This window comes from Manis pentadactyla, chromosome 2 (assembly GCF_030020395.1).
Source record: "Manis pentadactyla isolate mManPen7 chromosome 2, mManPen7.hap1, whole genome shotgun sequence".
Lineage (NCBI taxonomy): Eukaryota > Metazoa > Chordata > Mammalia > Pholidota > Manidae > Manis > Manis pentadactyla.
Genome location: NC_080020.1, coordinates 84,556,297 through 84,579,023, shown reverse-complemented (window position 1 = coordinate 84,579,023; position 22,727 = coordinate 84,556,297). Strand labels below are relative to the sequence as shown.

The 22,727-nt window shown below is 37.1% G+C and overlaps 1 protein-coding gene across 2 annotated transcripts; it reads left to right on the top strand.

Moving 5' to 3' along the window:
• The first annotated feature begins 115 nt into the window (after positions 1-115).
• On the top strand, positions 116-22,564 carry HEXB (hexosaminidase subunit beta). Of its 2 annotated transcripts, XM_036886083.2 has the most exons (14): positions 122-468; positions 3,635-3,780; positions 5,975-6,040; positions 9,879-9,925; positions 10,182-10,292; positions 14,333-14,434; positions 16,374-16,503; positions 17,935-18,115; positions 18,671-18,757; positions 19,952-20,024; positions 20,769-20,943; positions 21,679-21,769; positions 21,934-22,038; positions 22,373-22,564. In XM_036886083.2, exons 1-14 carry the CDS (start codon positions 239-241, stop codon positions 22,428-22,430), a joined length of 1,602 nt encoding a protein of 533 aa, XP_036741978.2. In that variant the 5' UTR covers positions 122-238; the 3' UTR covers positions 22,431-22,564. The 2 variants fall into 2 exon arrangements, with proteins under 2 accessions (XP_057350320.1, XP_036741978.2); XM_057494337.1 differs by lacking the exon at positions 21,934-22,038 and having other exon boundaries at positions 116-468.
• The last annotated feature ends 163 nt before the right edge of the window (positions 22,565-22,727 follow it).

The window sequence follows — 22,727 nt, the reverse complement described above, 5'->3', positions numbered from 1 at the left end:
GAAGAGCGTCTGCTCGGGCCCGGCACGCACCCGTCTGTCTTCGGCCTCATGGGGTGGTCGCCGGAAGCAGCTGCCCGGGCGGACGCCGGCGGGTAGGCGTAGTCGGGGCGGGGCGCGCTCGCCGCTCGGCGACCCACGCGCGCGGCGCTTCCTCCGCCCTGGCTCGGGGCGGGGAGTCAGTGCCGAAGCTATAGTCGGGCGGCTCCGGCCGACCCTGCCAGAGAGCAGTCGAGCGGCCATGGAGCTCTGCAGGCTGCGGCTGCCGAGGCTGCACGGGCTGCTGGCGCTGTTCGCGGCGCTGGCGCTGCGCGCTTCCGCCACGCCGGGCCCGGCCCTGTGGCCTATGCCGCTCTCCGTACAGATATCCCCGAACGTGCTGCACCTCTCTCCGCAGAGCTTCTCCATCACGCACGACCCCTCTTCCAAGGCCGGCGCCTCCTGCACCCCTCTACAGGAAGCGTTTCGGCGGTGAGCACTCCCGACGGGCAGCCGGACGCGGAGGGACCCGGCGCTCCCGGGCCGGGAGGGGCGGCCCAGCCCGGGACGCTGTGCCTCACCCGCGCAGCCACCCAGCCGCGTCGGCGCTCTCGACCCCATTGCACAGATGAGAAAAAGTGCAGCCGGTGACCCCACCAAAGCCACAGGCCCGGAAGAGAGCAGAGCCCGCTCCAACCAACTCAGACCGAAACCCAAGCTCTTCCCCGCCGCTCCTGCCTCCCGGGAGACTTCCCGGGGGCTCGGGGTCCCCGGTGTGCGTGCCGGGGTACTGAGTGGAAGGAGTGGGTTGCTCAATCTGTGGCCATGTTTCTGTCGGTGGGGAGAATTGGGTGATTGCAGGAGGGAGGGAAGTGGCAGCTTCTAAGTTGAATAGAGTACTAGAAGGAAGACGAGTGCTTAAAGCTTGGAGACCAGGGATTCCTCAAAGCTGGTTGTCATTTATAGGCCGTCTCACCTCCATCCCCTATCTGGTAACAGTTGAGATGGCAGGAAGTCCTCAGGTTGAAGCACTGCCTAAATCCTCCCTCCCAAATCTCTTTCATGTAAACGATGGATGTTTTCCTCAAAGTACAGTAACTTTGATAGGGTCAGTGCGCCTCAGTATCTGGTTTTCCTTTTGTTTTCCCAGCACCGGGCAGCTGAGTGTCCTCCTCTCAGCTTCCTGTTAAGTAACCCTTGGCCACAGACAGGGTGAATGTGTCTTGGGAGGCATCCCACAGCATGTCCAAGGCAGAGTGCACGGGGAGCTTTCAACATGCCACCTGCAGCCCCCGCGCAGTGCCACCTGTGCAGGCAGGACGCTTGGAGGTGTGTACAGTCCTGCAAGATTGTAATTTGGCACTGGTTGTGCCACCTCTTCCTGAGGCTTTTGTCTCTGTCCCCAGAACAGGCAGCTGGTGGAAAATGCAGAACCACCCCAAGACAGGCCCAGAGCAGAGGCTCAGGCTGAGAAGGCCCCAGGTGTTGATGGCATAGATGGTTCGTTCTCCCTTTCAGTTTTCCACAACTAAATGGATATTGTGACCCTTTTCCCAGGTGCATATGCTAAGCCTTTGGAATTGGATCTGCTACCTAGTTAGAATGGTTAGAGTTGGGTAAAACCAATGTGGTTGGTTGCCTTGGGATACAGAGTAGGAAAAGTACCTAAAGGTCATTTAAAGAAAGATAAGGCTAAGAAACCTAACAACAAAAAAACTTGCCATGTTTGCTTTGGGATTCAGTTTGTAAAACTGGATTTTCCTTACATACCATACTGCTAGTAAAACAAGGAATTGGTAATATTCTGAAATGGTATGAGTGTGGCAAGAAAGCATGGATGACATAAGTTAACAATGGTTGGATAACTAGGACTTGAATCAGCTGTGAGATGGTTTAAAATGAAGGCTTGGCATTTCAACGTAGTGCACAATTATCAGAAGAGTTTGCCTAATTCATGCCCTGGGTGTGAAGCAGCTATTAATTATACCCTACATTGTTAGGAAGCAGGTTATAAGACATTAGCCCTATGGCTAAGACTTGAAATCATCAGCTGAGGAATCCTGGAACTCGGAGGGATAGCATCTCTTTCAGAGTAAAAGAATAATGACACCAGAAGGATTTAGAGCTGATGGCGATGTCCTGAAAGCTCTGGTGGTCAGGAACACAGCCCGGCCCCTAGATTGTTCAGAACCCCAAGGCTCCTGTTGTTGAAGTGCCCCACTTATATCACAAACCCTGCTTTGAAGCAGTATGCATTTTGCAGGCAGAAAGTTCAGTCTGTTTGGTGTCTGGCTGCTTTGTCAGAACTTCTGTAATGAAGTCCACATACTAGTAACTCATTTTTTTAAATGAATGAATAGCTTTACTCCCTCAGTTCCTGAAAGGCTAAATTAACCCAAATACCTTGGACACCAGTGCCTCGGAACCCTTTGAGTTTTCTGTTAGAGTTTTAATATCCAGGGCCAAGATTTTCTTTATTTGGAACAAGTCAGCCCCTAACTCGGATCTCAAATTTGCTGGCAGCTTTTAATTTTGTTAAAAAAAAAATTTTTTTTTTAATTTTTAGTTGTGGTAAAATGCACATAAGATAAAACCTACCATGTTTATCATTTTTAAGTATACAGTTCAGTGATCTTAATTTTCTTTTGAATCTGTTGAGGTTTTCCTATAAAAAAGCCCTCAGCACTGTCATCCATTCCGTTCTCTCACTGGTGAACTTCCATCCACTTCCAAACTTCAGAACTTTCCTACCTCTCCTTACTTCTCTGGAAACACACAAGACATTCTTACACATAAATAACATGTGCAACCTTCTGATTTATCAAAACCCAAAAGATATTATTTAAATAATTGCTTTGAAGCCCATCTGATCTCTTATAATTTAGCACCTTTAAATGTTTGATATCCTCTTTCTGATATTTGGATACCAGCAGAACATAAATTTGCAAGGCCCTGGTGAAAAATCTGTGGGCTGGTGACCCTCTTTTTCAGGCTTTATGTGTATATTAGCTAAGATACTTTGGTTGGAAGGTGATAGGAATGCTGACTCAGTATGGCTTAAGCAATAAGAAAACCTATTACCTCACTTATCAGGAGAGGATGTCAGGCTAGTTAACCGAGTGGCTCAACAGTATCATTAGGGAATCTAAATTCCTTCCATTTCTGCTCTGATAGCTTTAGTGTGCCTGCGCATGATCCATGACTCTTGTAGTAACCAAAAATAGTGACAGAGGAAGAAAGGTTCTTGTGGTTCACTTAGGAGAGGGAACTCCTGCCACCACCCTCCCTGACTCCCCGTTCCCACCACTGGTCGGAATTCAGCTTATCCACCCAAGAGTGATGAGATTACTATTATTAGCTTGATTGCTGGTTCCGAACAAGACCTCAGATGAGTTGCTTGGAAATGTGTGTCCCGGGCTTTTTAAATGCCCATGCCTGGGTCCCTCTCACAGATTCTGATTCTGATTCTGAAGGTCTGGACATCGGTATTTTCAAAACGCTCCCCAGGTGATTCTGATGTGCAGCTTGGGGTGAGCCTCTACTAGTTGGACTCATCAATATTGGGTAGCATGGATTTTCAGACTCAGTTACAATGTCTTCTACCACACATGGTATTTAAAATGCTTAAAAAATTTATTTGAATTTATTTCTCACACAGATATTATGACTATATTTTTGGTTACTACAAGAATCTTGATCACCCTGCTGTGTTTTCTACTGAAATGGAGTTGCAGCAACTTCTTGTCTCAGTCATCCTGGATTCAGAGTGTGACACCTTCCCCAGTATCACTTCAGATGAGTCCTGTGAGTACCTGTGTAATGTGAATATATTGTAGTCAAAGCTGCTTGTTATCTTCTTCCATTCAGCTTTGCAAACCCACTGTACTCAGAAAAGTGAGACTTCTTGGGACAAATAGATTGTCCCAATTTGAAATTTTCTGGTTGAAGGATAAACTAGTTTTAAATTTTTAACTAGTTGATGATGATGATAAAAGAACATTCACAAATGGAAGTAACAAGATACCAACTGTTGTTGAAGTGTTAGAAGTGACATGTTACAACATTATCTATTAAAAATAAAAATATGTATACTCCTCGAGTCAGAAGTACACTGGTTTCTACTGAGGAGATTTAATTGCATATATCAAGGATGTTTGATGCAGTTTGCCTATCATAGTGAAGAACTGTAAACAAAATTAAATTTTTATCCATAGAAGGATGGCTAAATATATCTTGCCAGTCCACACTGAAAAATACTATACAGCAGTTAAGAGTAAAGAAGCAGGGTTACAAAGAACTGACATGGAAAGCTTGCCAAGATAAACTGCTGAACTGGACAAAGGAACTTGTATAGTAGGATACCTTTTATATATCAATACACATGCAAGAACACACACATAACGCAATCCTGTATTTTCTTGCTGCACGTATGTATGTGTAAATGCCTAGGAAAAGGTCTGGTAAGTGTTCCCTCCAAGGAAAGTAGAGGGAGTTGAGTGGGCATCTCAAAGGGGATTTTAGCCTCATCTATAATATTTTATTATTTTTAAAGAAGGATATATTGCTTTTGTATGTACACCATTTAAAACCAAAGTATTTGTGGTACAAAAAGTACAGAAGGGGATAACTGAAAATCAAAGATGCCACTCCCATCCCATGTCAGGGAGATAGTCACTATTAACACTAATAATTTGAAATAAAAATTGAAATTCTATAGCTTATATATCCATATATTTAGAAAACAAAATCTCCTTCTAACTGCTTTATATTTGTGGGTTTTCCACTGAGTTGAATCAGAATCCATTTTAATAACAGCCAGTCCTCAGCTACTGGAAAAATAACTGGCATAAAAACTAAAATGTGGCAAAAAACGTTTTTTAGATGGTGACCAATGGAATAGTGAGCTCTAGGTAGCTAAGAATTTGACACAGATGGAGAGGAAACATGGTAGACTGTACTCATAATAGCAGTACTGTTCTTAACCTTGCATTTCGCTACCTCATCACTGTGGCCTTCTGACAGGAAAGGCTATCTTGTCAGAAGACTGTCACCTGAAAGGGTCACATGATTGGCTGTTGATGGAGCTCTTTTTCCCACCTGCAGCCGACTGTGGCGTGAGTCTGGGTGGTAGTGGTGCAGCCCAGACACAACATTAAATCATTAACCTGCAGCCCTTGAGTATCTTCACTGTGGCAAAGTCTGCATCTGTCACACCCATCAGCTTTCTCTGTACCATCTGGTGCTGTGCTTCATTGTGGCTGATTCCACCCCAAAGCCCTCTAACAGACTAAAATGACTGCAGCAATCCTAGGGAAAGTGATTTCCAAGATTGAGAGATTAGCCCCACTTTGCCACAAGCAGCCAACTGGTGTCCCGATCTAGAAGGATGTAAACTTTTTATTGATTGAGACAAAGCTGAATTTAGATAAAGTGAGTTAGGTAGTGGGTCTTAAAGCAGATTTAGGGTGATATTGGGGAGAAGGTGATGCAGGGCAAGTAGAGAAGCACAGAAGTAGAAGAGAAAGAGTAGAGATATTAGGGAGTGAAGATTTGAGTGATACCTGAAACCTGAACAAGGAATTTGGGCAGCGAGGAATTTGACACTTTTGATTTAAAATTGTAGCTTAACTAGGCCCCTACTCTGTTGAGGTGCAGTTGGAGAGAATAACTCTCCTGGAGGGGAAAATGAGTCATGGAGATGACACCCAGGTTCCTGATTTGAGCAACTCAACTGGTTGGAGGCTGTGCCATGTCTCAACAGAGATGAGGAGCACAGGAGACGGGCTGGGGAAAGAGGGCAGAGTTTAGTTTGGGGCATGTAGTGGTGAAGGAACTTAACAGATCTATGGGAAGATGTTTGTATAGGAGGCAGTTGGAGAAACAGGTCTGGAGCTCAAGAGAAAAGAGTGGTCCAGAAATATCAACTACATGTTTAGGGAAGTTAACCATGTGTCATTGAGGGATTAATAAACAGAAACATGTTTTTCCCCCAATACAGATTTTTTATATGTGAAAGGACCAGTGGCTTTCCTCAAGGCCAACAGAGTTTGGGGGGCATTACGAGGTAAGTTCTATGCAGTTTCATGTTATTTTCTAGTAAAGAAATATTTTCAGTTGGTGCTTTGGGAAATCACACGGAGGAAAACTTTGCTTCCTTGGTCGCTTCATGGAATAGTTTGTCCCATATTCCCAAAATGATTGCTGTTAAACATACACCCCTTAAAGCACAGGAGAAAGATCATTTGCCCTTTCCCAAAATGCTTGAGGGTTATTACATTTATACATAAGATATTAATTGTATTTGTATTATATTAATATAATACCCAGATACATAAGTAATTCATTGATGCTCTTGGAACTGTAATGTTTATAGTTATAAATGACCCAACCTGCTCTGATTAGGGGATTTTGTTTCAGTTTTCACACCATTTCTTGATGCCTTCAGTAGCAAGCATCTCCCTTCCCCTATTTAAGAAATTCATTTTCAAACAGGTCTCACATACTTATTACTGAACCAGTCTACTAGTGCAGAAGCCTAGAAACAAAGAGAAAAAACATTATTTTCCCAATAAAACTGGTCAGATAATGGTATTTTGAGCTTGCTATGGTAACGTCTAGTGACCATGACAGAACAAAATGTGTGTTCCCTCTCCTGTGCAGTTCCTTACAGAATGGACTGGGTTTTTCTCCAGGGTCTCGTTGGAGTTGCACCTGATTTTATTGCCAGTTTTCATCTGATTCACTGGGGAATGGAATGATTCGCTTTTGTTTCTTGGCCAGGAATTACTTAGTCCTGAAAGTCTTGTGAGAAGACACAGAGAGGAACAGAGTCCGCTGCACAAGCCACAGTGGTAAAGGGAGAGAGCCCTTCCCTGCTTTTAAATTCCTATGCATTTAGAAACAGCCAAGTTTACAGGAGGAGTGTTTAAGACAAATATACTCCAGAGGGGTTGGAGGCAGTGGACAGAGAGGAACTTAACATCTTTTATGAATTTCAGAGTTTGAACTTCAAAGTTTGGTTACGGGGACATTTACATTTGTTGTTCAGAGATTTTTTCGCCTCTTCTAAGTACATAAGATACTATACTCACTTCCAAATAGTAGGGTATTTAAAAAGGAGAGTAATTTTCTTTAATGTGAGCTAATAAACCAAAGTTAAGTAATTAAAAATTTTTAAAAAGGCTTTGGATTTAACTCAGGTTGAATGTTATCTAAAATAAAATAATCATTGTTATTCTGTTTCACAGTCATACTAATAATGGTATGATTATAATATTTAAATAGAACATGAAAATATCTAAGATATTTACTATAAATATAACTGCAATCATTGTCATCTAGATCATTTATCATCAGTGTCATGTGGTTTCAAGCTTTTATTAATCTGATCTGCCGGTCTTGTCTGGGATCTGCTAGGAAAACAGAGCCTTACTGATGTTTGCCCTGATTTATATCACAATAAAGAACTTCTGAGAACATTCAGTGAGTCGGTTCTCATCCAAGAAGTCATTATTTTCTGTTTATCACAGGACTTTCAAAGTAACATACTCTAAATGATAATTGGGTGTATTGCCACTTCACAGAAAATTCCAGTTATTCTCCCCAGTATGGGCCTATATTTGGGGGCGTTGGGGGCATTAGCAAAAATAACTTTGAACTATTTTTTTTCTTTCATATTTCCTAACTTTTTAAAAATTGAGTTATAATTGATACAGAATTACTTAGTTTCAGGTGTACAGCATAATGATAGATGTTTGTATACATTGCTAAATGATCACAAGTCTAGTTAACATCCATTACCATACATAGTTACAAATTTTTTTGTGATGAGAATTTCTAAGATTTGCTCTTGGCAACTTTGAAACATGCAATCCAGTATTATTAACTACAGTCCCCATTGTGTACATTACATCCCCGTGATTTACTTATTTTATAATGGGAAGTTTGTGCCTTTTGACCCTCTTCACCCCTTTTGTCCACCTTCCACCTTCCACCTTCCACCTCTGGGAACCACAAATCTGTTCCATACAAATCTGGTTGGTTTGTTCTGCTTCTGTGAAAAATACCATTAAAATTTTTATAAGGATTGTACTGAATCTGTAGATTGCTATGGGTGGTAGGACACTTAAACAATATTCTTCCTATCCATGAGCATGGAATATCTTGCCATTTATTTGTGTCTTCTTCAGTTTCTTTCATCAGTGTCATATAATTTTCAGAGTAGAGGTCCATCACCCACTTGGTTAAAATATTCCTAGGTATTTTACTTTTTGATAAACACTTATAAAGGGTTGTTTTCTTAATTTTTTCTGATAGTTCATTACTAATATGTAGAAATGCAACATTTTTTCCCTCTTATTGATTTTGTATACCACAGCTTTACTGAATCAGTCAATTAGTTCTAACAGTTTTTTGGTGGAGTGTTAGGGTTTTCTTTACATAATATCATATAATCTGCAAATAATGACATTTTTACTTCCTCCTTTCTGATTTGGATGCCTTTTCTAATTTCTGTGGCTTTGAATTCTAATACTGTTGAATAAACATAGTGGGAGTATCTTGTCCTGTTCTTGATCTTAGATGAAAAGTTTTCAGCTTTTTACCACTGAGTATGATGTTAGCTGTTCGCTTGTTATAAATGGCCCCTATTTTGTTGAGATGTATTCCCTCTAAACCCACTTTGTTAAGAGTTTTTACCTTAAATGGGTTGAATTTTGTCTAATGGTTTTTCTGCAACTATTGAGGTGATCATATGGTTTTTATCCTTCATTTTGTTAATGTGGTAGATAACATTGATTTGCAGATGGACTTGCATCCCTGGAGTTAATTCCATTTAATCATGTATGATCATGTATGGTCCTTTAAATGTATTATTGAATTCAGTTTGTTAATTTTTTGCTGAGGATCTTTGCCTGTCTGTTCATCAGAATATTGCTCTTTTTTTTCCTGTGGGGTGTCTTTGGTTTTGGTGTCAGGAAAATGCTGGCCTTGTAAAATGAATTTGGAAGCATTCCCTCCTTTTCAGTTTTTTGGAAGAGTTTGAGTGTGATTGGCATTAATTTTTTAAATGTATGGTACAATTCACTATTGTAGTGTCTGGTCCTAGGATTTTGTTTTTTGGAGATTTTTGATTAATGATTCAATTTCCTTACTAGTAATTGATCTGTTTAGGTTTTCTATACCTCAAGATTCAGTCTTGGTAGGATGTATGCTCCTAGGCATGTATCCACTTTTTCTACATTGTCAAATTTGTTTGCATGTAATTGTTCATAGTAGTCTCTTATGTTCCTTTGTATTTCTGTATCAGTTATAATGCCTCGTCTTTCATTTCTGACTTCAAACTGTTCTTAAATTAAAACTTTCCCTGGCTATATAGTTGACAGCAAAAATCACAGATTTTGGTAAAGTAGGAATTGGCATGTAATATAGTTTATTAGGGAAACAATCCATTTGGGTAAAAAATGTTCAGATCATCTTTGCTGCTATGAATAAAATACTAAGTTTTAAGTTGCACCTTTATTTAATTTCATGGTGGTTTTTTAGCCTTTTTTCTCTGTTAATTTAGTACCTTCTGAAGTAAATATAATATTTTATAAAAATTTATCACAAAAATCTTATAATGCTATAAATATATTAAGGAACTGGTATTTTATTAAACCTCTTTGGTGTGTGTGTTTATCATTAAGACAAAACCCAGGATAAGGGTACAATGAAATTACATTTTTATTAGATGGTAACAGGGATCTTTTTATTTTAGAAATTATGTTAGAGGGTATAGGTATAATTCTATCTCATTATGCACCTTATCTGGTTATGGGTCTATGTTTGCATAATATAACTTATTTACTCAATTTGTTATTTGATAAATTAATGCAATAAATTATAAATTTTACTTTCCCTAGGTTTAGAGACTTTTAGTCAACTAATTTACCAAGATCTTTATGGAACTGTAAGTATGATTACTATATGTTACTGAAAACTTGTTGGATAAACATACTACAAGAAAAATGTAAAGTTTTTAGCTATTTACTACTTTCTGAAGGTTTCTTCTCCCCAAATATTTATATTAGATAATAAATGTAAATTTCATACTTTCTTTGGTTCTAAATTAATCTTTTATCCAATATTTGCATAGATGTAGTCTTCACTGAGCTCAGGTCAAGAGAAAATCCCCAAAATAATCAAAATTTTATTTTGTCTTATAGTTCACCATCAATGAATCCAACATTACTGATTCTCCAAGGTTTTCTCATAGAGGAATTTTAATTGACACAGCCAGACACTTTCTATCAGTTAAGACTATTCTTAAAACTCTGGTAGGTAATTATCTTACTTTATTCTAAAAATGAGTCCTTTTATGTGTTACAGTGGTTACTTACACTGTTGTACAGGTTGGAACAGGGAGATTTGTTTTGCATGTACTAAGCATTAAGCATTGTGCTTTCTTCCCTCCCTCCCTGGGAAATAGATTCTCTCAGCTGAGAAGCAAAGGCTCCCTAGGGAATCACCCTCATTTTCCTTGGGATGGGCAGGGGAGTGCCCAACAATTTAGCCAGGATGAAGAGAAAAACAGTTATACTGCCCATTAACCCTCTATGTATACTTCCGTTTGTCAAATCATGGGTCTAAACTTTAGGTTAGGAATATATGGTCACCCTTTGTCTAGTTAGTGTCCTTTAATTTTACGACCTACACTTAAATTCTTTAAAGGGGCATAGGAAGGAGTTTAGATGCTGCTTTATACCTAGGAAAATGCTCCAAAGGAATATGGAACCTCAGGTGCTGGGAGCTGGGAAGGCTGATTATGACTGTTTTCTTCTATGGACTTCTTAGTTGGTTGATCCCTACCACTACCACCAATTCACAGGGCTGGGAGGTTTTCCTCTTAAATTTTTCTTCGCCTTCATTTGATCATTTATAAACATACAATGTTATAAAAAATCGTTTTTACATTTACATTAGTACCATGAATTTTTTTCCCAAAATACATTGTCATTAATATCAAAGAAATAAATGCCTAGTGTAAAAAATTTGAATATAGACATGCAAAAAATAGTTATCCCATAATTTCATTTACCAAAGGTTGATTTAATTTCTATGTGCCATTTATCTTTTTTAGACTTAAAAAATAAATATATGAACCCATAGAACATGACTTCTTAAAAAATTTTTAAAGGATTACATTTCTTGCACTTTAGCTATTTCAAAAAAATTTTATAGATACCTTTCTATGAAAGAATATATAAGGTCTATATCATCTTTTTAAACAGGTGGATATTCCATTTTATGTACCATGATTAGTATTTAGCCAGTCTCCTGTTGATGGACATCTAGGTTAATTTATTACTATCACAAACACTATTATAGAGTTAAGTGTTCTTATATTTTGCCACTTGTCAGGATTGTCCTCAGGATAAAAGTCTTAAAAGTGAGTATCTGGGTTTTAAAAATACATTTTTTTCTTTTGTACATTGTAACCTTTGGTACATACTGTCAGATTACCTTCTAGAGAGGCCATGCCATTGTATGCTTGGCCAACAGTGGGTCCCACCTTTGCTATATTTGCTAATCTGGTGATAAAGTGTATCTCTGTTTTAATCTGCACTTCTTTGACTTTTAGTGAATAAAATAAGCCTCTTATGTATTAGCTATTTGTATTTTTATATTGCAAACTCCAAGTTTATTTTCAATGTCCATTTTGTCTTCTAGAATGTGGATTCCTTCCTTGGTTTAAGAGCTCTTTAGTGTTGTATTTGTTTATAGACATGTCAGACAGGTTTTATATGCTTATATATTTATACATCATGCACTGTGATGTTTTCTAAATTTGTTTTCATAATGTTTATAGTATCTTTTGCCTGTAGAAGTTTTAATTTTTAATGAAATAGTATCTTTCAATCTGATCCTTTATGGGTTTTGGCCTTGGTGAATATGCTAAGAAATGCCTCCAAAACAAGGGTTTGAATTTAAAAATAACTTCTCAAATTTTCTTTTACTATTCCATATTTACATAGTAAATTCTTGATGTGGTTAGAATTTAGAGTATTGTAGATGACAGATATTTTATTTTTTTATTTTAAAACTTTGTTAAAATAGTTGATAGATACTTAATTTTTTCTTCTTAATGGTTAGTTAGCCTAGAGTCCCAATATCATTTTTAAGCAATCTTTAATTTCACCATTGCTTCCAATATCATGAATAGTGAATACTAAATTCCCAAACACGGGTCAGTTTCTGAACTCTTCAGTCTGTCTATTATACCAGTTAACCTTGGGCCAGTACAGATAGTTTAAATATCTATAATTTCAGAAGTTTATTTTTCTTTGAAGTATTTTTAAAGTTAGAAAAATTGTAAGAAAAATGCAAAGAACACTCACACATCCCAACTTTAAAATTGTATCATATTTGCCTCCTCCTCCCTATTTAAACATTTTTTTCCTAAACCATATGTAAGTTGTGATTCCCAATACCCCTTAATATGTCTTGTTTGGATTTCCTTAACTAGAAAAACTAAAAATACCTCAGTAACTAGCCATCAAAAATCAGGAAATTGACGTATTGCTACCATCTAATCCACAGACCACCTTCAGATTTCATAAAGGACTTCAGATGTCCTTTATAAGTCAGTATCCAATCCAGGATCAGGTGTTGCATTTATTTGTCGTGTCTCTTTAGTCACCTTCAATTTGGAACCATTTATCTTTCCTGGTCTTTTAAGACCATGGCATTTTGAAGAGGCCAGTTACCTTGTAGAATAAACTGCAGCATGTCTGTTTTCCACATGATTAGTAGGTTCAGGTTATGCATTTTTGGCAGGAATGAGGTAGTGATACTGTGTTCTTCTCTGTGTTTATCAGGTGGCATTATGCCTTATTTATTTATTCCCTTACTAGTAATGTAACTCTTATAACTTGGCCAAGATGTCAGCTGCCAGATGTCATCTGCACTGTAAAGTTAAAAATCATTTTGTACTTATTAATAAGTAAGTATCTTGTGGAGCAGTATTTTGAGATTATGTAAAATTCGTTCAGCATTTACCTACTAGTCTTAGCATTGATAGATCGTTCTTGCCTAAATCAGTTATAAAGATGGGTGCCAAGTGGTAATTTTTCTAATTTCATTATTCCATCTATATTAGTTGGCATTTAACTGTAACATAGAGCATCTTTAAGTATTTATTATTGTTATCAGTATATACTAAGGGATTACTGTCAGTCTTTGAGTACTTTCATACTTTTTAGTAAATGATATTCCAGGCTTAATTTTTCTCTTTCGCAGTCCTGGAGTCATTTTTCTCCAAGGAGCCCTTTTAGTAGTGAATGTTATTTTGAAACCAAAATCTGGGCCGTAGGTGTACTCAGTGCTTCCAGGCCCTCTCACCTAGAAAATACATGTGTATATATATATATATATATGTACATATACATTTATATGAACACACATACATGCATCTTTACCTGTTTCTACATCTGTGTATAGTAGGGGTTGGCAAACTACAGGCCAGGGACCAAATACAGATTGTCACCCATTTTTTGAGGTTTTGCAGAAATACAGCCTTGTCCATTTGTTTATATACTGTCTCGCTCCACAACTGCAGAACTAGTGGTGACAGAAACCATGGCTCACAAAACCAAAATTTTATTGTCTGACCCTTTATGTAAAAAGTTTGCCAACCCCTTGTCTTAATTAAAAACCATGAAGAACTTTCTTCTCTGATGGTAAAAAATCATGCCATTGTCCTCTAAAAACTGTGTTTACTTCTCTGCACAATTACCTTTTATGTAAACTACTTGCTGACAATGGAGAAAGTTTTGATTATCTGTAGGACACATCTCCCCCCTTTATTATCTTTTTCAAATAGTCTGTTTATACTTTATATAAATATTGTTTATGCCTACAGAGTATACATGAAATCATTATCAGTTAGCCCAAAAATTTCTAAGAATTTTTATTGAATATACTCAATTTTTATTGAGTATATTCTAAATTTCTTTGTAAGGTTTGGCACTCAAATCTCAGAATTGTGGGAATTATAAGCTCTGGTACTTAAAAGAATGTCCCATTTTCCCTCTGCTCCATATCCAAACAATAGCAATAGCAGCCAGTAATTTTCCATTCTTGGCTGACCCTAAATATTTGGAACTTATAAGTTATAAATCACTGTTTAGAATATGAGTTCTGTATAGGTTTTTTGAAAAGCGATGTCTCATGTAAAGTATAAAGGCTAAATTATACTTCCTCTACATTCTTTCTTTGTTGAAAAAGAATTTTAAAACAAAATAGACACATTGGAAACAATTCCAAATCTATGTAAATTAGATTGTGTATGTAATTTTTTTAACATGTTTGCTTTCAGGATGCCATGGCTTTTAATAAGTTTAATGTTCTTCACTGGCACATAGTTGATGACCAGTCCTTTCCTTATCAGAGCATCATTTTTCCTGGGCTAAGCAATCAAGTGAGTAATTCATGTTATTGTAGGCTGTCTATAAAAATGTTTTCTATAGTTTAATTAAAAGTTTGTAGCTTAAACGTCTTCTTATGGATAGAATTAAAGTGTAAATGTTACAAGCGTAAAGTTTAAAGGTTTAAAAAAATTTTAATAGGCTGTGGCTTAGCAATTTAGAGCCATAAAACTTGTTATATTTATAATTGCTATGTTACTGTAAATGTAAAAATCTCTAGGGGTTATACAAATAAAATTTTTAAAATTTAATGAATGTAGAAGACCTGAAGCATTCATGGCTAATATAAGGTTAAGCAATTATATATATCACGTAGTCCAACACTGTGTTTGTTTTAAATTGTTTTGAATCATGCAAATGACTTTTTCTCTCTGAAAAACTTCATCAAGAAGGTCATTTTAGAGATGAGAGCTCCTTTTAAAAAATAATGTTTGAGAGAATTGTTCAAACTGATTGTGTTATTGACCAGTGGAACTCGGAGCAAGCCTCAACATCATCTAGTTTAATCCCTCTAAAACCCAGACAGTAACCTACACCCAGAGAAGCTGTATGCCTCCTCCAAAGTTGCAGTTAGGATGGCACAGACCCACGACTCTAAATTTTGTCCTCTGGCCACAGTTCCAAAGCTTTCTCCAATGTTACAGCGCAGTATAGGCTGAAATACTAGCAGCAGCATTCCTGGTTTTGTTTACTTTTATTTTACTTTTTACTATGGAAGATTGCAAACATAAACAGACATAGAATAATTTGATGACTTCCATGTCCACATCACCTAGCTTCTATTCATGGCCAATCTTGTATCACTTATAATCCCTCCCACCATTATTTTGAAATCCCAGCCCTCCTACCTCATTTGTAAAAAAGTTTGTTTAAAAAAACAAAGAACACATATTATCACAGCTAAAAAAAATCAAGTAGCAAATCATTATTCATGTTTCCACAAGGGTCTTTATCATAAAAAAAATTATTTGCATTGGGGTTCAGATAAGGTCCAGATGTTATAGTTAATTAATGTCTGTTTTCTTCTGATCTACAGGTGCCCACCCTGCCCATCTTTTTTCCCTTGTAATTCGCTATTTTTATTGAAGAAACTAAGTAATTTGTCCTATAGTTCCCAGTTTGCTGGTTGCATTAGTGGCAATTAACATGTTCTTCTATATTTAACATGTTCCCCTATATTTTACTATAAGTTGATAGTTAGATCTAATCTTGATTAGGTATAAACGATGGTGGGGATGGGCAACATTACTTTTTAGAAGTTGAACATTTATACTTATATATGTTTATATGTTATATATACTTATATTTAGATACATTACATGTAATTTATGTGTAATATTTATATATTTATATCTTGAAAAATGTGCTATAATATTACCTTTAATGGACCCACCTTTAGTTACAACTAATATTGAGTTCTGATTTTTCAGGTGATCTCTAAAGGAAGTGAGGGCAATTAAAAAAACCAGGTTACTTATCAGAGCATCTTCAGGGGAAATTTTAAAGCTGATCGTAATTAAAGTGACTTTGTAAGACAACAGCTAAGCTTTGTAATTATGTGGATTTTGATTATTCTAAAACTGACAAGGGCAGTGTAGTCAGAAGTTTCACTTTGGAGTCAAACATTTTATTTGTGTTCCATTGTGTGGTTACATAAGGTTGAAACAGCATGATGGTAGACCTTCCTGAAACAAGAGGCACTGGTAGAGAGTTCTGTCAGTAAATCTGAAAATAACACAAAGTGTGCCAAGAGCTTATTGGTAAGATCCAATAAACAGATAATTTAAATGAGTCATCTAACATCTAGTGGGGTTATTTAATATATTGTGATACTGTGAAAATCAGCTATATCTAAGTGTCAACAACTGTTAACAATTCCCAGGAATAAATCCACCTTGTACATTTTAATTTTAATAAATGTGGCTTTTACAGGGGAGCTATTCTTTGTCTCATGTTTATACACCAAATGATGTCAGTACAGTGATTGAATATGCCCGATTACGAGGGATTCGGGTCATACCAGAATTTGATACCCCTGGACATTCACAGTCTTGGGGAAAAGGTAAGGAGTGTGTTTTTTAAGTTGCAAAAAGTGAACATTTGGGGTGCTGCATCTCTTATATTATGACTTGGTGTTTTCTCATTTTGTTTTTAATTCTGATTTGCACAAAGGTAGCAGTATTGACATAAAATTCAAAAACTGTTATGTGTCTATTATGAGCAAGTGTAGGCACTGCCTAAACTATAAAACTAGAGCCAAAGGAAAACATAAAAATAATTGCAACAAGTAGAACATGATAAGTGAATCCAATAAATGGTTTCACGGGTGAAGTAACAGTTAAAATGCTTTTGGGCAATCAAAGAATATATTCATATCTCTGGTAGAGGGAATAACATGAAGAAAGGCATTAATATAGTTGGAGTATAGTGGAGCAAAGAGTAGGAAGTACTATAGGGTTGTTAAGAACAAATTCTGGAGCCAGACTGCCTTGGTTTGAATCCTGCCTCTGCCATTTATAAACCAAATGACCTTAGGTTAAGTTATAGATCATCTCATCCTCAGTTACCCCACCTCTAAAATGGGGATATTAGTAGTAGCCATCATGTAAATTTTTTAAGGACAGAATAATGAATGTAAAGCACATAGCATAACACCTGCCATTTGTAACTGTTCAGTAAATATAGGGAAAGACATGGAGAATATTGGGAAATAAGCCTGGAAAAGTACAATGTTGGCTTTTTTTTTTACTCTAAAATGGAGATTTAAAAAAAGTACAATTCCTTTGGCTGAGGAATGTGGGCTCCCGTGGGACCCATGAAAACCAGTGGAAGTTGTAGAGCAGAAGAGTGCTATGACGGGAGCCACACTACAGGGAAATCTGTGTCAAAGTGACAGCCTCAGAGAGACTGAAGTCTTAGACCACAATGGTGATCGTGGGAATAAAAAATAATGTACAGAACTAAGACATTCTGGAAATCTAATCCATAGAAACTTAGCAACTGACTCCAAGGAGGAGAGGGAAGAGTTATAGACTAGGAGGTTGGTGGTACCCTTACTTTACAGAATGTGAAAATCAGAAACTGCAGGAAGAATTTAGGGAACAGAGAATTTGTTTTTTGTTAGGTTGTATTTGAAGTGCCACTAGGCTTTCTAATTGTCTTCAGCAGGGAATTTGAAATACGGATTATAGCTCAAGAAAAAGGATTGGGGCAAACTGGATATTTATGAATTTGTAATATTCGAGATACTATTTGAAGTGGATAAAAGTCTTAGGCCAGGGAAAGGGAGACAAAGAGGTACAGGGATAGGATTTAGGAAACAATTCTCCTTTTATGCGGAAGAAATTACCATAGTAACTCTTAATAAAATGCTTATTTTTTTCTGTATAAAGTCTTACTGCTTCAACAAAACAAAATACTGTAGTCATGTACAAAGCCACATCTTTGTGATTCATATACTTCCTTAGAAAATAATCTTTGTATTTTCTTCTAGGTCAGAAAGACCTCCTGACTCCATGTTATAGTCAACATGTGCCGACTGGGACCTTTGGACCTATAAACCCTATTCTCAATTCAACTTACAGCTTTCTGTATCAGTTTTTCAAAGAAATTAGTATGGTGTTTCCAGATCAGTTCATTCATTTGGGAGGAGATGAAGTGGAATTTGATTGTTGGTATGACAATTCTTTTTTTTTTTTTTTTTTAAACCATTGCATTTGAAGTAGATGTAGCAGCTCCACTTGGAAATTAAAGACTTGTGGTAAGATCTCTGTTTGCAGGGTTTTACCTTAGCAAGACGCCACTCCTGAGATGAGTTTCTGTAAGAATGTACATATGGGTGGTCAAACAGTAAAAGCTGCAAGGAAGGAGGATCAAGATGCAGAAGAAAATGAAGATTTAAAAAATGACTATAGTGAATGGAACAGCTTTAGCAAAAGAAAGTGGTGATTAAGTGGAGATTTCTTTCAAATAATTTCTTTGCAGACTGATAGAGTCTGCAAGATGGAGGAGAGAGGCAGGAGGTAGGGAAAGCCATTTTTAAAAGAAATCAGCCTCTGGAAAAAAATCTGCAGTGGAAAACTGAGGTAACTCATAATTAAGTTTTTAGGCTTATTTTATTCCCTATAAACTTAGTTTTAAATCTGTACAAATGATGTTAGAGATATATGATGCTTTAAATAGACTGGGCATGTCAAACTTTTAATGAAATTTTAATCATTGTTTTTAAGGAAGTCCAATCCAGATATCCAAGATTTCATGAAGCAGAAAGGCTTTTACCAAGATTTTTCAAAACTAGAATCTTTCTATATTCAAAAGTAAGTTACTTGAAAGCTTCCTTCTGTTATTATTTCATCAATGCTTTTGTGAAAGTTTTAGTCATTTAGTACTTTTTTTCATTTTCTCTCCAACCCTTGCCAAAGTGAAGATGTTGTATACAGTATAAATTAAAAATCATAAGAAAGCCAGATCAGTAACATTGAGACTCTAAGCTTTTTGCAATAACTGCTTAGTAAAAGAGCAGTCATTTGTTCTATGAACTCAGTTCAAAGCACTGGCTGCCCTATGAAATCTTCATCACCATCCTGCCCCTAGAAGTCATTCCCTTTTGTCAATGGTAGGAGCATATCTTTTACTTTACACCAGTGCTGTCCAGTATGGAAGGCATAGCCACATGTGCTATTTGTATTTAAAAGGAAGAACATGACAGATTCATTTCCTCAGTTACATTAGTCACATTTCAAGGGTTCAACAGGTGGGTGAGGCTAGTAGCTACCATATTGGAAAGTGCATATATACAACATTTCCATCATTGCCTGATGTTCTACCAAACCAGTGCTGCTCTATACTAGGGGTCAGTAAACCTGTAAAGGGCCAGATAGTAAATATTTTAGGCTTCATGAGCCACATACGATTGCATATTCTAATTTTTTAAACAATGATGTACAAAGGTAAAAACTATTCTCAGCTCGTGAGCCATACAAAACAGTTTTCAGGCTATAGTTTGCCAACCCCTGCATTGGGCAAACCCAGATTCTAGCCTTTTCCTGTTTAGCTTTTCATGTATCACACTCTAATTTTATCCTGCAGAACACCTGGCATTGTCTAAATATCAGGAAATATTTGTGGACTGATTGTCAACAACTGTTGAATATTATTTAGGTGATATCACAGGAGAGATTATAATTTCCTTTATCCTAAGATACTCTTGAAATTACCAGAGATTGCTATTCATATACATCCCTATGAGTAGAGCCTATCTTTGGGGCATGCTCTGCTTATTCATTTGGCAAATGACTATTAAACCCCACTATGTGTATCAGATTCTGAGACACATGATAGAAAGAAGGAATTACATGGGTCAACACTCAACTATAGCTGTTTCTGCTACAAAGCTGTGCTATACTGAAAGGCACCTTTCCATGTGCAATCCTTGGTAGGAAACATACATGCTTTAAACATACTGTTAAGCTTGTAATCTGAAATAACTTTGTAATTTTTTTCAATGGTAGGCTTTTGAATATTACCTCAACCACAGAAAAGGGATCCATAGTCTGGCAAGAGGTTTTTGATGATAAAGTGAAGGTGAGAGTATGAAAACTACATTTGATCCTGATAGTATGAGAGATTTAATATTCTAGCATCTTGGATGGAAGGAACCCTAAATGAAGTTTCCCCCAACATTATGAGTAAATTAGCTTACTTTTCCATTTAATCTTTTGTTAGGCAACAGTGGTAGCCTTAAACTAGTGACAATGGTATTGTTTCTTTTCCTTGATTTACTTTACTCTTTAGTGCCACCACCTCCGCATCTCTTCCTGCCATCTCGTAACCATAAATTAAAGTGCTTTGAGGTTAAGTTCCTTTTTTCAGAAGGGCAGAACAAACAGATAAGAATGAATTAGTCTGTCTTGCTAAGATAGTTCTAAGTAAAATTTTCAATGTACATTTCTAATTTTAAATAGCATTTTTCTCTGGCATAGCCAGACTTCTTTATTTTCCTTTGCGGCAACTGAGAATTTGCAAGTCCAGCCAGCAGCACTACCCTTCCAGGAGTTTGGTGTCATCCTTCAGTTCCAAAGTAAATAAAAAGTAGTGGGGTAGAAATGGGACTAAAGCATTAGATCATTATACCTATATAGAGTTATATACAGGCAAAAGTTAAATATCCAATTGATGAAACTTCTAATTTTAAGCCCCTACAATGAATAGCATTTGGCATAAACTCTGAGGGGGAAGGGGAAATAAGGAAACATTTGGCTTTAGACTTTAAATTTCATCTACTGCATTTGCTAGACTAATAATACATATTGCTTGTAACTTTAATAGCTCCCGGCGGGCACAATAGTTCAAGTATGGAAAGGGCAGAAGTATCGTGATGAACTACATGATGTCACAACAGCTGGCTTCCCTGTGCTCCTTTCTGCCCCTTGGTACTTAGATTGGATTAGTTATGGACAAGACTGGAGAAAATACTATGAAGTGGAACCTCTTGATTTTGATGGTAAGTGAAACAGCCATCATTACCTTGATTTGTTAGTTTTCCCTACTCTCCCACCAGGAAATCCTTATTAGATATTACCTACTATTCATCCTCCCTTTTGTTTGATCCTTGAGTTTGTGTTTACCCTTTTAAACTTTGTGAAAGAAACCACATAAAACAACTTCAAAAGTAGATTCCCGTAGATTGTATCTCCTCTTCTGAATTGCCTCTCCAATATAAAACACCTAAGCAAGGCTACAGTCTAGTTCAGTGGATTTCAGGCTTAGTAGTCATACTGTTCCGAGGAATAGGCATTTCGTGGGAGGGGCTGGTGGGAGGAAATGTCTGAGTGCAGAGCTTCAGGCTCTCAGACCTCCTTCCTTAAGAAAAGTTCTATGTTGTCAAATTTTGCATACTAGACTTCAAAACTTTTAAGAATTAACTTAGTCCCTTTTTAAATATCAAGAAATAGATGCTGAAGGCAGAGGGGTAGTCACTAGCATTCCAACTTGTATTTCCTGGCACAATATTCAATTAGTTGACATATGCTGACAAGCACTGTGTGAACCATGGGACCAGGGAGTGGGGAATAAAGTTGACACCTTTTTTGTGCCACTATCTTGAACATCTCCCAAGTTCCTGATGAGAGAAATGTTGCTTTATGATAAAGATAGAATGAGAAATCAGTTACTGATTTGTAGACAAGCCTTGGCCTGCAACTGCTTAACTTACATCAATTCAATGATTTTAATGTAGGTTCTCCAGAACAGAAAAAACTTGTCATGGGTGGAGAAGCTTGTCTGTGGGGAGAATATGTGGATTCAACTAACCTCACTCCGAGATTATGGTATGGAATTTAAGTGATAACATTTGAATTAAGGATTAAAGTGCCTTAGCTTTCCTTCTCCATCTAAGTAGGAAAGCATTAGGAACTTCCCCAAGCACATGATTTAGATGGTTAAGAAAACATGAAGTTAAACTGCTTTGGAAGACATGTGGTTTAAATTTCAGGCCTAGGGCAAGTGCAGTTGGTGAGAGATTGTGGAGTCACAAAGAGGTCAGAAATCTGGATGATGCCTACAAAAGACTCACAGGTCACCGCTGCAGAATGGTCAGGTAAGACAGATCCTTCAGTGTTCACTGGCTTCTTGGTTTTTTTTTTTTAACTACAAATAGAAATGTATGTCACCTGAGATTTAATTAGGAGAAACTGGGAACTTTCTTTGTAGGTAAGAGAATTATACCTATAAGGAGAAGATATACTTGGAGGACTTAGAACTCTTATATAGATATATTAAATTTCAACTCAATCTTGAATCACTTTCACAGTCTTTGTTCAATAATTAATGCTATGGCTTAGTGAGTCTGATTTAAACCATTAAGTTCCTAAGAAGGAGATGAGTTACATTAATCTAAAACGTCTCTTACTCATACTTTATCTATTCTACAGACGTGGAATAGCTGCAGAACCTCTTTTTACTGGATACTGTACTCATGAGGCAAGATGAGGCCAGAATGTAAAAGTGAGCTGAAATGAAGAATAGGAGGGGGAAAAGCCCACAGCAATCAACTTGCATTTGAAATCATGTAAATTAAGATTTGGTATACTGTTTTTAAATAAAATGTCTTTTTAATGATTGAACCTCCATCTTATCATACATTACATATAGAAGACTGGCATCTTCCTTGTGAGAGAAGCTCAAAAAACCAAAAAAAACTTGTGATATCACTCAATAGATTCCAAAGGGCTGAGTCTTTACTACTGACCATAGATACACACTGTAGTTCAGGTACATATAAACTTT